The sequence below is a fragment of the Clavelina lepadiformis genome, chromosome 4, assembly GCF_947623445.1.
Source record: "Clavelina lepadiformis chromosome 4, kaClaLepa1.1, whole genome shotgun sequence".
Classification (NCBI taxonomy): Eukaryota; Metazoa; Chordata; class Ascidiacea; order Aplousobranchia; family Clavelinidae; genus Clavelina; species Clavelina lepadiformis.
In genome coordinates this window covers 18618939-18636333 of record NC_135243.1, presented here as the reverse complement: position 1 = coordinate 18636333, position 17395 = coordinate 18618939, and the positions used below count along the sequence as shown (strand labels likewise).

Sequence of the window (17395 nt, the reverse complement as noted above, 5' to 3'; positions counted from 1 at the left end):
TTTTTTACCTTACTTAGGTTGTTGTTCCAGTATTGCTGCGTTCAAAATAAACCTATTGTTTTTACGTGTTTTATTTAAGCTGATATAGATAGCTCAATACATTTCTGCACATTATTTGCCTGCTGTCATTTCTTGCAAAGCCTCCCATTTGATACAAAACTCTTTATGCCTGCCAGATTTTCAACACACTTTAACGATAGCTACCTAACGAGTAAAAAGTTTTACAAACTTGTTTTGCCAAATTAATCAGTTGATTAAGTTATTTGATATAAGGTCTACTTTTTTGAGCTACTTCAAATGCCCGACACTAAAGTCCACATGAGATTTTTCACACGAAGAGGTATTAAGTTGTGCATTGCAAAATCAACAATCTATAATTTTAGCCAATAACTAACCATTAACGAAATAACTGCACTTGCTTATGTTGCAATGATATTTTGACTAATTTCAAGATGGTGGTGATGGACTTATCATGAGTTGATTAAATGTTTTTTTAATTGATTAACCTGGTGAAGCTGCGTGGATTCATATTACGTATCAAAATAAGTAAAGTCGTGTTAATGAAATTTTACTGTATGTAGCATTCACCAACCGAAAGAGCAGCTTTGATTTACACAAATTATTAAACATTTCTTGTCAAACTTTTTGTTGTATTGTTCACATTTCCATAACTTTAGCTGTATAGTTAAATAGATAGATATTAATATTGTGGACATTCATTAAATTCTTAATTTATGCAGAAGATTTACTGTAAATGTTCCAGTCTCAGCTAACACTTTGCTATCATAACGCATTAAAATACTTCGTCTCAGGTTAAGTCACTTGTTAAGTCTATGATTTATTGATCTTTGTCAACTTTTTAGCCAACTAGGAACATCAGCTGAATTGTTAAAGTAACGTGTTGCTTTGGTGCCGCCAGGCCTTGAGATTTGCATTTATGGCGGCGGCTGAAAATCCATCGGTTGGAACTGCATTTACACAACCTAATGCAAAGCACGAAAATGGTAAGTTTATATCCTGTTACATTTGTACCGATACATAAATTTTATTTGAATGATGAAATAAGTTTTATATGACATTTTTATTAGTATAGCAATAATACCATACATGCTATAAATTTATTTGTCTAATCATAGTGCCCACTTTTCGAAATCATCCTGGGGGCGCCAAACTTGGCATATTACATGGTGTATAAACAAACTTTATTTCATCAGCCAGTTTTAACAACATTTGTAAAAATGTACATTCAGACCGTTTTTTTCTCTCTTAAATGCTATCATACAAAATAAAATGGAAGCGTTGTTGTGCAAATGGCATGATAGGTTTCCATGATAAATCAATAATTTCTATTACGTCACTGATGGATGACATTGTTTCAAAATGAGATTGCTTGCCATCACGCCATTTTTGCTTTGAAGCATGAGGCACTGGTGTTTAGTTGTGTGGAAACTGCTCTTTTTTAAATTTATCAAACAAAGGTGGAGTTGTGAATTGATTTGGAAAAATCAAGGAGGCATACAGGACAGTTAAAGAACAAGAGAATAAAGGGCACGTTATAACAATTGAGATTAACTGTTTTGCAATGTAAAACGCATAAGTAGTTGAAAGTGTGGTTTAAACTTCCATCTAGTAAGAACATAATCGGTTGCCGTCAGGCTTATACTACCATTATAGTTTAAGAACTGAGAATGTCAATTGTTGTGTTAATTTCATTGCCATAAAATATTGCTTATGAGTCAGGGTCACAATCCGATTTTTTCATGGAACGGACCATCCAGCTAAACAAAAATATCTATGGCGTATCGCCATCAGTACTTCCACTGTTTTCAAATTGTAAGATTAAAAAACACACTCCCCAATTAAACCGTTTTAAAGGTATCACCAACATAATTACTGAAAGCAAATGACCTTACTTACTCATGCGAATGGGAGTAAAAAGAGAATAACAAGGTCAAAACGATGACAATATGGATAGAGTGAAGTGTGCTTTGTTGCAGGATTCAAAACTATGGTGTTTATTGTAAAGAATTTTTAATGCGTGAAAGATGCAAAGTGAGCATTTTTTGCATATGCGTTCGGTTCACTGAAGGCAGAGTTAGTAACTCAAAATTAAAAGTTTGTGCAGATGGCTTTGGCAAACAAAGTTTTCTTTATAAATAAGGCGCTAAATTGTCCATGCTGTGTTGTCAAATCGTTACACATTCAAGCAGATAAAACCAATTCAAATTAATTTTGTTCTGTAAAGTTCTCACGAAACTTGCAAGGTTTGTAAACTGAATAGAACAAAACGTTTGCTGCCAAATTCTGTGATTCTTGGATTTTTCTTACCTGGAACGTTTTTTGCCTAACAGCAGTAAATTCATTAACGAGCTTCTCAAAATCAAGGCCAGCAACTATTTCTTTATGAACTGACATTACCGTATTTTCTTGAATAGAAGCTGCCCTCGAATAGAAACCGCACGATTTGATTAAAAATAAATAATAGAAGCCGCCCTCGCATAAAAGCCGCAGAAGACAATGATGAAATCGCATAATGAAATTCATAATGCAATGTAAATAACATGTTTACAAAATAGGATGATAAGTATGGGGTTATCTTAGTACAATAAGTTCAAAAGTGCAAATGTAGATAACATGTTTACGGAACTGATTGTCAATCAACTATTCTTAAATAAGTCTGCAATTATACCGTGAACTGAGTTTGAACTTATGGCAAGTATGATTTTATGTAATAGCGCAATAAATACCGTAGCAGAAATATAATTATATAACGACACAACTATTCTCTAGACAATGGAAACAGCGTCTTCCAATAGAGTGTTGAGTCCGGTGTAATATAAAGGCTGTCATTGAGAGCTTGCACATGCGAAAAACAGCAGTTGTCACATTACGGTAGTGGTCAGATAGTAATAGAATAAAACTTTTTTGTCAAAAGGGAGCGCAGAGTTTTATTGTCACCTAATCAACACTACCGGTACTTCATGTAATAAAAATAGAAGCCGCACAAAACTTTCAAAAATAAAAAATAGTACTTAGTAGCTGCGGTTTCTATTCAAGAAAATACGGTATGTGCTAATTGTCATAATTAGCCCTTATTCCTGCGGAATTCTTACAGATCTGATGATATCATAATGTTATTAGTGTTCTACTTCGTATTGTTTACCAACAAACGCTGTACTATATTTTGGCCTTGTTTATTCTATTACTTCTGGATTACGTCAACTGTTACCACAGCGCACAATGCGCTCTCTATGTTCAATCTAGTTTTGCAGTGATATTGAGATTTTTTTACGGTTTTTCTTGCTGTTGGTAAAAGGTAGGCGATTAGGAGAAAGGCTACGGTATGCAGAAAGTTGATTTTAGTTAAATTAAGTATTTATTTTGAGTCAGAATTAGATTAGGCTTAGGTTACTGTGTTATAACATTTAACTTTGACTTACAAGAAACTGTAAAAAATTGCTTCTATCGCATGACTTTTTGACATAAAACAATAATTGTGAAATACTGACAGTGAAAAACATTGGTTGTTCCTTCTTATAGGTTCAACTCAACTTTTTACATCTAGATCTAAATAATAAATATATACCGTTTACAGTATTTTTTTGGCTTTAATTTGAAAGTACTCTAACTCTAACCTAACTCTAACTCTAAGTTGTAATTTCTCGTGTTCATCGTGTTTTAGCTGAAGAATAAAGTGTCTGATAATCTTAGTGTGTTATTTTGTGCTTAAATTTGTTGGAACAGAAAAAAAAGAGTAACTTGTGTGCCTTAGGCAATTTGTTACATATGTAATTTACTTATGACGTCGTCATGGAATACTCAGACTCAATTGAGCAAATTTATCTGAATACTTAAGCTCGACGAATCTGAGTAATTTCTTTTTGTCCCATCCCTAATCCTAAGTTATTAAATTTTAGCGTTTAGGAATTGCCTCTGAAGTTTGGCTTTGGAGTTATAGCTGAACTTTTTTAACAATGCCTTACTTGCCGATTTGAAGCTGTGCTGTGTCACTTGCATTGTTTTCTTCATAATTAGGCCTACCCTGTAGCTATCTATCATATCATTTTTATTGTTTTTCATATAATAACTGCCATAAAACTTTAAAGCGATCAACACACTTTTAAAAGCAATTTGCTTTGTTAGTATTAAGCCATACTTTGTAGACCGTGCTAGGTAATTTGTACTTTTATTGCATTCAAATTTATGTTGTGACAAAGATGTTATTTATATTGTATTATATCATTACATTCCTAGACATATGCAGTGGTTGTTTGTGCATTTATACTTATGGGTATCGATTTGGTTATACTTTGCTGTTGTCGATAGGAAATTTGGTGTGGCAGAGGAAATTTTGATGTTGATTAACATTTCTAGATAATATGATTCTATCAAACCAACCTCCATTCACAATTAAGCTCTTTTCAACATTGAAATTGATTGTTAAAATTAAATATCTCCCATTAGTTGGACAGTAGCCATTTGTGAGTTTGACACATGGTTTATCAATAACCAAAAATCTAAGTGGTGGCAAAATTTTCCAGTGAGTGCATGCATTGCCCGGAGTAAAGAAAAATGGCTCATTTTCCTTTAGGCATTGGCACAACATTGGCACGGCACAGCTTAAATGTTAAATGCAACAGTGTATTTGAACTGTTAGCACCACTTGACAACTTCAAAGAAAAAGGACTGTTTGTTAACAAAATTCGGAAATTATGGGCTACCACAGTTTTTATGTAACCTATGTTTCATGTTTTTGCAGGTGAAGATTTAGCAAACAATGATGTTTACAAGGAAGTAAGTCAGCATTGCAATAGTTAATTATGAATAAGAATACTTACATCATTGATAGTATACAAAAGTTCCAAACTATTCATTTTAATGCAGAGTGAAAATGCGCCGCCTCCTGTAAAGGTGAAACCACTAAAGGAAAAGAAAATTGGTCACAGACGAGTTGATGGAACAGGACAGACTACTTATAAAAAGGTGGGTTTTGATGCAAAATAGTTTCTTTTATACTAGCAGATATATCATAAGTTGTGATTAGTTCATAGTTTATTAGTTCAAAAGTTTTTATTTCTTTAATTGCATTGCTACATTTGTAACCAATTATGTGTGCTGTAGACTCCTTCTTCTGCCTTAAGTGGAAGTATACAGCGTGGAATCTCTCATACAGTGGCTGGTTTAAGTTCAAAGCCTGAACGTGACATCTTAATGCAAGATTTTCAAGTTGTTGAAACGATTTCATTTCCAAGGTATGAACTGTTGTTATTACAGTTACAGTATTACTGTAACTTGTACTTTACATACAACACCATATATACAGTAGAACCCCGGTTACCAACTTGTTATCGCGACCATCCCAGTGTCACGACTACTTAAATAAGGTCCGAAATATCTGCTCTTCTATTACAATGTTTTGCATTTTTATCACTAACGCGACCACCCCGGTAACACTACCATTTGACCATGGTTCCGTGGATGTTTGTGATACCAGGGTGGTACTATATTATTTGCATGTTTTATTTGTTTTATTTAATTGTAAGACACATGTTTTATTGCCATAAATTTATTGTGAACCCACAATCCCATAACCATTATCAAATGTGATTTTTGTAATTAACTTTCAGTGAGGGTTCAAGCATGACACCAGCCCACCACTTCGGAGATTTCACTTTTAAAACTTATGCCCCAATTGCATTTCGATATTTTCGTGACTTGTTTGGAATTCGTCCTGATGATTATATGGTAATTATGCATTTAGATAAAAAATAAGTGATTTTTTGCAACATGTTGACGACGTGCTGTTGCTGTACAACATGTTAGATGTGATTTTTGATGTTGATGTCTGCATTTGTTAAACAACTCTCTATATATGTATATACATTTATATATATCTCTCTGTGATCTACTCAGACCGTTGCAAATGAGAAAGCCCTTTTCCCTCACCTCGTTTTTTTCGAGAGTGGGCGAGAAAATAGCAGTGTACTCATGCGACAGCAGCGCTGGAACTCGCCTGCTAACTAACTTTTCACGATTACTTCAAGTAGTCTGTGTCAATTTCGATGATTAAAACATTTCTAACACAGCTAGACCTTCCTCTTTCCAACTGTCAAATCACCTTTCTGTTAACTACAGTACAGCGATAAGAATAGAAATTGAACATTTACAAGCCTTACTGTAAACTGTCAGCAAACCCAGCCAGCATTGTTACACCATCAAGCATTCAGAGGAAACAAAGCCATAGTGATGTCATAAACACCAATCTGACTTCATATATGCTGGGATTTCACTGCTGGTAGCTTATTACTGTAGAAGACTAACGAAATGTCAATTTTGGTTTTGGTAGAGACAAGATTGACTTTAAGCAGCAACTACTAAGTACTTAATGTCAATTGTCAACTCATCTTGTCCGCTGCTCTACGTTTGCACTGACCTTATAAAAACTTTGAAAATTACTGTTAATCAATATTTTCGTCATTTTCGTTATGGAAACTTACAGAAGAATGCCGTCAGCACATAGCCGACATAGGATAACGATGTGGATAACGGATAACGATACAAATAAGGAATAAAAGTTTGTCTAAACCTGGATCTGAAGGCTAATGATTGTGTTGGCTAGTTGTTCCCAGTGTTGGCTAGTTGTTCCCAGTGTTGGCTAATAAATAACAACTGATCACTGGATCGGCTAAATGGCAATTGGATTTTGAGGAGTCAATGCATTCAATAGGCTAAATGTATCGACTATACTGAGATATTGTGTTTAACAAGAAAAAATTCAATGTATCTGGACTCCATCGTTGTCTTCTTTGTGTTCCTTAGTATGTCTTGTTAGTTGGCAAGAAATTTAAGCAATTTATGTTTGAAGGTTAAGCATTACTTTTTTATGATGTGTTACGTAGCAGATATATGCCTTACAACATAGATGCAATGCAGTAGGTTGTAGCCTACAGAATAAGTTTTGAATATATGAAACATGTTATTGCAAAATTGGGAGGAAGAATGATTAATAACAGTAACTGTTTTGCACGAATGAAATTTTTTTTAAATTTTGCATCGGAATTTGGCAAGACGAATTGTAAAAAAGTTGCGTTTGAATATCTCTTATAGGAAAAACATATCTTTAAGAAAACGGAGTGTTAGCATTATAACATATAACAATGTGCATTGTGTTTTTTAACCGGGACCATACAATGTTTTTAAATGACCACGCAATAGTGAAATTACTTTGATTAATATAACTTAACAAACAATCAAATAGCTATAACAATCAATTACACCGATCTAATAAGGCAATCCGAAAAGAAATTTTGATCAGAGGAACTTTGCCATCCAGAGGATGGTGGGCCCTGTAGTATATATAATATATATATTAGGGTTATGACTAGGAAATTTTTTTTTTGCCTGTAGCAGGAATCAATGAACATTTTGGTATAACCTTAGAAAATTATAATTATTTTGTTCAAATCGTAAAAAATGTCCCGCACAAACTGACTTTAATTTTTGACATTGGTCCAAATTTAAAAAAAAAATTTACAATTCAAAACTTATTCTTTGCTACAAATTTAATGTTCAAATATTTGTCCTTTTTGCACTTCTGGTAAAGTTCTTCCATCAATTTGACTCCCCTTTCTGCAATTATGTTAGTGCGTGGACATCTACAACGGACTTATCCAAATTCCAATGGGTTTTAAGGCACTTTAAGGCTCCAGGACATTCGAGCTCAAAGATAGCATCAAATAATCTTTGGTATATTTCATCTTTAAACTTTTGGTTAGAAAACCAGGCTTCCTGCCACGCATTTGCGATGAATGAGCATGATCTCTCCAGAGTTACTCTCCATCTAGGGATGAGGAAGTAGGCAATCATAGCATAAATGGCTCTTGAATTCCATCTAGCATTGTGTAGAGATGGAAGTTTATGCCATTTGATTAGTGGAAATCTACGATTTTCTTTGAAGAAACGGAATGCTCTGCACAACTCAAAGAGAAACTTAAAATCATCCCTCCATCCGGGGTTGTCAACCATTTCCATCTCAATTTCCGGCTTGTAGGATTGCTGCAAGTTTTCGTAGTGTTTCACCACATCATCTACAAATTTGTAGTTGAGAGTTGGTTTTGTTGAAGACGTTGGATTGAAGAACTCTAATACATGCTTTAAGACTCTATCAAGAATATGATGTTGGCAACCAATATACTGTGGTTTATCAAAACCCTTGCTTATCATTGCATTTTGCAGTTTCACAACAATGCCATTCAGCCGTCCAGTATTAACAGATGTTGTGTCACATATGATCATTTTCAAATTTTTCCATGCATCATATTCATCTAATAGGTTTTCTAGACTGCTGAAAATATCTTGAGCTGTTCCACTTTTGCATTTTAGAACACCCAGTTTGATTTCTCTTGATGGACTTTTCAAGCATACTACCTGATATTCATGTTTGCCAATCTTTTTTCCATCGAAGTGTAAACAGAAATTATTCTCCTCTTTCATAATTGATTTTAATTTTAGCTTTGCGTTGTCGCCATCTCTTATAACTGCTCTCCAAACACCAGATTGTGATGGTGTGGCAACACTGATTCCATCATCAGCTAGGCTAGAACAGACAACTGCTGCTTTGTTGGTTGAAAGAGAATTTCGTATAACCAATTTTGATGCATGCGATGTAGAAAAATGCAACACTGGTTTTGACTGGGTAATATTGTCACTGTATTCTGCCATAGTACTGTCTGCATCACTTTTACAACTCTCGACATCAGTTGATGTCGTCTCATCGTCTTCATTTGGTGTGACATGATGTGAAGCCACATTGATACTGGTATGTGAAGCACTTGATGTTCGCACTCTCTTTGAAGGGTGGATAGACGATTTTGGAGCACTTTTGTTGGTTGTATAGCCAATTTTTCCTTTAGATTCAATTTGTAGGCTATATAGTTTTTTGTCTTCTTGGCACAGCCACTCTCCTTCTATCTTGGTAATGTCAAACAGGTTTTCTGTTTCATCTTTAAATGAATCCATTTTTCTTTTTCTATTTTTCTCCTGTTTCTCCATCAATTTCCGTAGCTTTGACATTATTGTTTGCTTTGTCACCGCTGGAAAGTTCAATTTTGACCAAAGAACAATTAATTCATCAGCTATTAGAATCGTTCTTGTAGTCTTGGCCTTAGCTTGGTCCAAAAGTGTGTGGTATCGCCCGATAATGTCTTTCTTTTTGGGAATGCGAACATAATTACTCAGGGTTTCAATCATTGGCATGTTTCTTCTTCTTCTTGTTGGCTTAACAGCAAGATTTCTCGTCCAGGATGCCACATTCTTCTTAACAGATTTACTTGACTTGTGGTAAGCCATGATATGAATAATTTAATTTGTGCATTCACAATTTACCAAAATAAAATTTATAATTAATTATATGGTCTATATCTACAAAACAAAGCTCATCCTTCATACATTGAAAACTGGAAAAATTTGGTGCGGGAGATTTTTGTTTGAACAGTCTTAACTTTTGTAAGTTTTCAAATCAGGACATAAAAGTTCATCATTTGTGACTACAGGACACACAAAATTTAAAAAAAAATTTTTAAGTCATAACCCTAATATATATACTAAATGTATTGCTGTATGTGTATAATAAGCAGATTTTAACAGTTAATTGGTAAAATTTATAATCTTGTGGAATACTTTGTTTATGGATGCACTTTTAAGTTTTTGCACATTAATGAAATGCCGATTTAATTTCTTAACTTGCAGCTATCAATAAGTGAACCATTAACAGAGCTGTCAAACCCTGGTGCAAGTGGCTCTTTATTTTTTGTCACGCATGATGATGAGTTCATAATTAAGACAGTCCAACACAAAGAGGCAGAGTTTTTGCAGAAACTCCTTCCTGGATATTACATGGTGGGTACCCTGTGTAAAGAGTCTGTCAAGAATTATAGGTTCTGTCTGAATAAGCAATAGTAGTAGTAGTGCTATTTCTACCAGCTATTTGTAATTCAACCTTTGTAGAATATCACTTTTAGATTAGGCTGTAATCTTTTTATATGTTGAACTGGTTAAACAATTTTCTTGGTTTTTGCAGAACCTTGTACAAAACCCACGGACACTCCTTCCAAAATTTTACGGTTTATATTGCATACAAGCTGGTGGTAAGAATATTCGAATCGTTGTTATGAACAACTTACTACCAAGTAAACTAAAGGTATGTGTCTTGCAACTTGACCAAATTATATTGAGATGGCGTTCACTTTGATAGTGTAGGTATGCCAAGGTATATATACTTTGTAACTTGGACAATATTCTGGCTTGTTGATGCTTTGTAACATCAGCAAAAATGTTCAGATGCATTTAAAATATGACCTGAAAGGGTCAACATACAAAAGAAAAGCCTCTAAACAAGAAAGGGGGAAGAAAAATCCAACTTACAAAGATTTGGATTTAATCAATGATGTTCCTGATGGCTTTAAACTTGAGCCTGAGATTCACCTTGCACTTACTAAGACAATGCAGCGTGATTGCTTGGTGAGTATTTGGCTGACTTATTTGCAGCTTAAAATAAAATTAACTTGGACCACCCTACCCTAGATCAGGCTAAGGGGTTATAAAATGACCATAGGTTATTATGTATAGGTCTTGCAATCATTCAAAATAATGGATTATAGTATGTTGCTTGCCATTCATAACATCGATCAAATGGAGAAGGTAACTATTGAATTATTATTATGTTAATGGATTCGCTAGATGCTATTGCTAGTCTGTTGGGTCAGAAATCACTTTTGCATGACACAGATGTATTTACTTATGAAGGTCATATGCTTTATCACGGTTTGGAAAGATAGTTGCAGCTTTTTAATGTAATATCAAACAGTAAATTTGTACTTTGTGAAGTAATGAAATTTTTCATAATAGGAGAAAGAAGCAGCCAACTCTGTCAGTCAAGAAACTAAGGTGCCAATTTTTGTCCTAATTTTTTTGGAATTAAAACCAAACTATCGAAATAGCTCAGAAATGTGCTTGCATTCCGAAAAAAATAAAAGTTTTCATCTTTTTTGAAATTGAAGAAACGTATTGCACTTTTCAAATAAGGATTTTTGATTTTTTTTGTTATGATTATTTCTCATTATTGTTTCTTAGGGTAAAGTCAAGATCCAAACCCACAGCCGTAATAGCTCTACTGACTATAACTCTGATGATACTGGCGGTCCAAGTACTGTAGCCGCCAATACAGGTAATTAATTCATACGTTTTAGCTATTATTTCAGTGTCTTAAAGGTCCTAGCAATAATTTGAATTGAATCCTTTCTGGCATAGTGTCAAATTGAAATTTTGTGTCAAACTTACGATATAGTGGTAGTTTTTACTGTCAAAAATGTGGTGTTCGTGCGTCAATTTCGAAAAAAGGCCGACTTTATTTCACATTAGTGTGAGTTCAAGGAAATATCATTAACATCTTGAATGTTAATTTCACGTTTTCTTGGAGACGTCTCACTAATTATAATGCATATATATTGTTAATTAGGTGCAAAAGAGAACTTTACAGTAAGAAATGCTGTTATTTCATCAACCATGCTGAGAAACAAATATAGTAGTGACTTAGAATTATGGTAAGTTTTAATTTTATGTATATGCGAGGTAATGTTGCTGAAAAGAATTTATTGATATTTTACTATTTTTAAGATTAGTTTTGTATAAAGTTCTTCAACCAGTATATATAATTCACTGTAACACTGTTTTCATGGTTTCCAAACAGCTGTTACATCTGTATTTACACTACGGTTTGTTTGCAATACCATAGTTTTATCTCAACTTGCAGTGTGCACAAATACAACAGTACACATTTTCAAGACAGAATTTTCTAAATAAATAATGTATTAATGTTAAAAGTGACTTAAAAAAAAGGTATTTTCATTTTTGCTATTGATTCCTGGCCATGAAAATATTGTAGATTTTTATTGCAACATACTTACATGTACCCTGCCATTGATATTTTCTGTTTTAATTATTTAACACTGTTCTGTGAATGCATGGGTAATACTACCCTAAATCAATACATTTGGTGCCATGATGTTCCAAATATGTTGCTCAGTCTAGCATTAAATCTTATTAAAAATGATTCGAGCGAATTTGTGGAAAAATGGTTTAAAGTCTTTAACTTTTGTTTAACGTTGTACAAAATTCATTATCAAAACAAAATGAAATTTGTAATGATTATAATATAAACATTTAATTGTTGTTTTAACAAAAACTCCAATCCATTCATAACCACATAAAATGTGTAAAGTGGCCCTGATTGTACCTTTGCACATCGATAATTATAATTAATTAGTTTTCACGATATATATTAATCATTTATTCATGATTTTTTGCCTTTAAGGTCAGGAGGAATTCCAGCCACTAATGGAAAGGGTGAAAGATTGCTTTTGTTTTGTGGAATCATTGATATTTTACAGTGTTACAAGTGAGTTTTTTTCGTTTTTCCAATGTGCTTTTCAGTGGTGTTGTGTTATGTCATTTTATAAAACATTGAGACTGTGTCTATTCACACTTTATGTGCCTTCTACTATTTTAGTTTTGTTTGCGTTTATTTTTTAGGTTACGTAAGAAGATGGAACACACTTTTAAATCAATGATTGCAGATGGGGTACGTTGTATTAAAATTGATTTAATACAATTGTAATTAGTATAAATATCTAAAGACGCAGGCTGTATATCATATCATATCTCAGTATAAGCTTAGTGTATTAATTAGATTATTGTCAATAAATTTTGAACACAGGACACTGTCTCTGTTCATCGGCCGGGATTTTACTGCGAGCGTTTTCAAAAGTTCATGTCTGACAGAGTGTTCCGGAAAAATGGTAATTTTACATGGAACACATTGATTAGCTTAATAAGGAAAAAATATATTAAGAGATATTTTAATTTTAGACTTCTATAATGACCCAAAATGCTGAGCTACTTGTGATGTAATCAAATATTATCCACTTCACAATATTATTTCACCGTTGGTGATATTTAATCTTTTTGCCTGTTCTTTAATATTCTTTTTTGTTTTATAATTATTTTAGCTTCAGCAGTTGTCAGAACCCAGCCGTCAAATCGACTCAGGGGTCATACTACAAGACGGCCCAATTCATCCTCACAGGTTCCTAGCAGTACCGGCGGTGGTGCTGGGTCCTCCTCCACGTTACCAGCAAGCACCACATCAAGTGGAATGATGCGATTGCAAGGTCGCCCAGATATTCTTCCAAATGAATCGCCGAGACCATCATCAGTAACAGATGATGAGGTTAGCTTGAATAATATTACTTTCACTGAAAAGTTTTGTTGTTGCTGGCAATTGAACCATTGAACATACCATCGCTTGCACTCCCACTTTTTACAGCTATAATTCTGTAGTTTTAGTTGACTGTAAATTAATTATGGAGCTTTTTATTGTTTGTGGAAGTCTGTTTAATTAATTTCAATATGTTCCTATCAATGAATGGTATTTCTCTGTTAAGCGATAACAGGAAGGTGTAATTTTCTTATTTCATTAAAATTATTGCAATTCCTTTTAACTTGCTATGAATAAGGGAATTTTTATTTTACCAGGCGGATCTTCCTAAATACAAACAAACTACAGATTCTCAGAAGCCTTTAAAACTTCCAGCAAGAACTGGTATTTTCAGAATACTTTTATATAGCAATCATAGTCTCATAACAATATGAATAAATTTACAGCTTGTATATATATTGTTGTTACTGTTGTTGGCTCAAGTTGTTGCTTGTTGTGTTTTTTTGAATTATATGCTGTTATGAGTGAACTTTTAATATTAATATGTACATTTCGTTTACATTTATAATGCAAAGGTATGTTAATTTACATCTTTTTCTGTGTTTGACCTGTGGTATTAAGCATATACCAGAATTACATTATGATAAAGAATTGTATTGTGTCAGCATCAACGTTATCAAAAGAAACGACATTCAATGCAAATTCTGGGCAATCTTATACAACCATTATTCCTTCCCAAGAGAGGTGAGAAATAGATTGATTTTATAAAAGTTTTTATAAGCACCAAATCATTGTTTATTTACCTTTCGCATCAGTGAATTAAAGGTAGCGTTAACGTTCTTAAAATATTAATAACTTCTTTCATTCTTTTCCTGTGTTGACGCAATTTGTAATTATCTTTCTTAATTAATACACTGCTTTTTCTTAGTGTGGAGCCGTCACCTAGTCCTGTCCAGCAGAAAATAATCAACGTGAGCGAAATTTTACAAAAAGAACAGGTGGAACTGGTATGGGCAAAAGCACGAAATGTTTATGAAACCAGCGTTTAGTGCAAGGTGTTTTCATTTGATTCCTGATGATCATTGCGTGTTTGTTTTGTGTTTCTTCCTTTTTCTGCAATGCCCACACTGTTATATCTGTCCTCTAGAAACTTTAACCTTCAGCACTTCATCGTTTCCCAAAAATAGACAAATTTTTCCACAGAAAAACACCTATAAGTTGAAAAAACTTAAGACGTTAAACGTTAAACTTAAATTTAAAAAGTCTGTTAGGCTTTTTAAAGCTCACTATTTGTTTGAAATAATTCCGAGCAACTTGTCATGTATTTGGCTTTGCAAGAGTGGTTTACCGGTCAGGGACAATTAAATACTTAATGTTACTATGGTCCATGTACACATTTAGTGGCAGTGCCCAATCCTAATCCTGCTCCAGTGCACAGTAAAAAAGATTTGATTGCTCAGGTACTTGTTGTCTTTGCAAAACAGTCTAACAACTGTAAGTTCCTTCTGGTTTGAAGCGTGCGGCATGAATATTATGATATTCTTTGTACACAGGTTGGGAGACACCTTACACACTTGTCTTGTCATATTATTGACCTTTTTAAACCCTGATTTTCAATCTTAAATTTTATTGGCTATGTTTTCCACTTTGTTGTACTCTCAAAGATTTTCAGAATTTAATTTCGCTGTCTTGCTGCAATCAATCTCCATGATTTTAGGCTATAAAGTCTGCACCATGAATAATGGTGTCATGATATTTAAGCAATGATAAATCCACTACGTTTTTCAGCAATGATTATTCAAATCTCCTTTTGTGGGTGGTATCATTTTTCCATGCTCCCTTTAGCAATTTTGTGTAAGCAATACTTTTGATTTTACTAATTCCGTTTGGGTGTTTGCTTTTCAAAGGCAATTGTTTTTACCAACTGCTCATTAACAGATACAGCTAGTAGTGCTTTCAGTGGTAGCCTGCTTCGTTGGTAGGCTTCTAACTTGCTTTTTGTGTTACCAAATAATCCATGTTACAGGTAGAAAACAGCTAATTGTCTGTGGTGACAAATGTCACTACATAAAGTTAGATTAAAGCAAAATAACAGCGAATTTAGCTATCAAAACTCAGTATGTATGATCATATATATATGAGTAACGCAGTCGTTTCTGGTGTCAGTAGCGTGGTATTATTGTCCAAGTGTTGCGTTTTCAAATCATACTCACTCAAAGCTTACTGTTTTAGATTAAATTTTAGTTTTCTTCTATCACTTGCTTGAATAGACACTAATCATACCGAACCAGCTGCGTTTCCTTTTTGACTTTTAGTTTAAATTTAGTTTTTTAATTAATTGATATCATGTAACCCTACCGCAAATTTTTGTCTGCTTGCTTCGTGGTATTGGGTAGCTCTTGTAATGATAGTGCCGGTGCTTTCCCGGTTTTGTGGTTACAACAACTTCACATATTTTTGCTTTTGCTGCAGTCACTGAAAGATGCAACTGATGAACACGAACGCCATCTAGCGGGCAACAGTCAATCCATTCAACTGAGACCGACTTCAACACAAGAGGGCGCCAACCATTCCGACAAAGAGGAGAATACGGCCTTTTGAATCGTAACAATAAGATTAAAGTCTCGCTCGCAACTCACATGTCAAACTTAAAAGGTGAAACATCACCACTTTTTTCGAATCAATTTCAGTTATTATGTGACCATTCGCATATATGGACGTATTCTTAGAAACGAAATGCTTAATTTGGTAAATTTCTAAATTATCACCAACTCGTAACGATGTGTTCGCAAATCACGTGTAATGCTGGGACAGATTTTTTTCCATTTAAAAATGTATTTTAATTCTCGATCAAAATTTGAAAATACGTGGCTAACATTAATGGCATTGTTATTGAAATGTTGAATTCACTAAAATCCCTGAATATATTTCTCTATTAAGCCTTTTTTCTCTGCTTTTCGCCAAACCATCCTAAGCGTGTAGCTGCATGGCGATCGCATTCTATTCTGTTGAAAAGTATCATTTCTACAACTGTATTTATGAAAACATTTTAACTTGTTTTAAATTAATTTTAATTTATTTTCACTATTACAAAGTTATGTATGTATAGTTACGTTAAGCGTAATTACGTAACTATACTCCGTGTTGGGCCTTTTCAGTGACCGCAATAATGTCCATATCATGATAAAATGAATGAAATTCGACCACTGTTGAGGGTTGAATTCGCTATTAAGTTGATTTCTCCCGATACAATTAACCCCGTGTGCAATATGAACTAACAATGGACTCAACTCAAGAAAGACGGCGCTTGGGGAAAACAGATTAATTATTTTTTGCTTGTCGTAGCTTCTGCAAAACCTTCTGTTGTTTCTGACGGGCATTGTTATTTTCCTGTTTTATTATGACCTCATTGAAGTATATCAGTGTTGCCCCCGGCCTTCAATTTGATGATACTTTTATCGTTTGTCGGTCCCTCATGAAGTAGGCGTATGCTGTACCTTAGGAAATGAACTTCGCGTTACAAGGTACTTTACAGAAGCCACATACAGAACTATATCACCGAAAACTTTGGCGCTAAATATTTCCCGCAATTTTGTTTGACACGTTTAATTGTCGCTTGTCGTTATCATGTGCATTGTATATCTTAGAATTTTCCATCACATATATGTAAGACACTGTATTAGTTTTTAAGATATATTTGTTGATGCAAATTAAATCTAATGTTAGTGATTTATGATTTAGATAAATGTACGTTCGACAAAAATAATTTTTTTTTATTTTACAAACCTATTTCAACTTTACCGTACCTGCTAATAAACTAGTCCCTTTCGCGTTGAAAATTGATTGTGTGGGATATTGACCACGTTGGTTTTGAAAGAAATTAGCTTACTAAGTTTAAGCATTTCGATTAGGCTATAGTGTAGGCTGCGCTTTCCTTTTAAACAGTCGTTGGGAGGCGATCGCGTTTTCCAATATTCTGGAACTGGCTGCTTGTAAATGACGGAGATTTTCAAGCTTGCAGCCTCACCAAACCTGAATCCGGCCGTTGGAACGCTAGTTCAAAAAAGGTCTTTACAAGCTTTGCCGAACGCAAAGCAGTTTTAAGAGACCTCGAATTTTAGG

The 17395-nt window shown here is 33.9% G+C and overlaps 1 protein-coding gene across 2 annotated transcripts; it reads left to right on the top strand.

The window, feature by feature from the left end:
- Positions 1-837: 837 nt before the first annotated feature.
- LOC143451845 (phosphatidylinositol 4-phosphate 5-kinase type-1 alpha-like) lies at positions 838-17112 on the top strand. Of its 2 annotated transcripts, none has more exons than XM_076952592.1 (20): positions 838-1004; positions 4760-4794; positions 4885-4983; positions 5122-5252; positions 5628-5745; positions 9748-9897; positions 10079-10198; positions 10339-10518; positions 10627-10698; positions 10906-10944; positions 11131-11224; positions 11516-11600; positions 12371-12454; positions 12589-12637; positions 12773-12854; positions 13065-13285; positions 13591-13657; positions 13939-14017; positions 14202-14280; positions 15746-17112. In XM_076952592.1, the coding sequence occupies exons 1-20, from the start codon at positions 938-940 to the stop codon at positions 15872-15874; spliced, it is 1980 nt and encodes a 659-aa protein (XP_076808707.1). In that variant the 5' UTR covers positions 838-937; the 3' UTR covers positions 15875-17112. The 2 variants fall into 2 exon arrangements, with proteins under 2 accessions (XP_076808707.1, XP_076808708.1); XM_076952593.1 differs by having other exon boundaries at positions 14202-14328.
- The last annotated feature ends 283 nt before the right edge of the window (positions 17113-17395 follow it).

Coding starts and splice junctions, on each gene's coding strand:
- LOC143451845 (XM_076952592.1), top strand. CDS start 938: ATGGCGGCGGCTGAAAATCCATCGGTTGGAACTGCATTTACACAACCT. Junction 12,855..13,064: donor CAGAGTGTTCCGGAAAAATG/GTAATTTTACAT, acceptor TAATTATTTTAG/CTTCAGCAGTTGTCAGAACC. Junction 13,286..13,590: donor CATCAGTAACAGATGATGAG/GTTAGCTTGAAT, acceptor TTATTTTACCAG/GCGGATCTTCCTAAATACAA.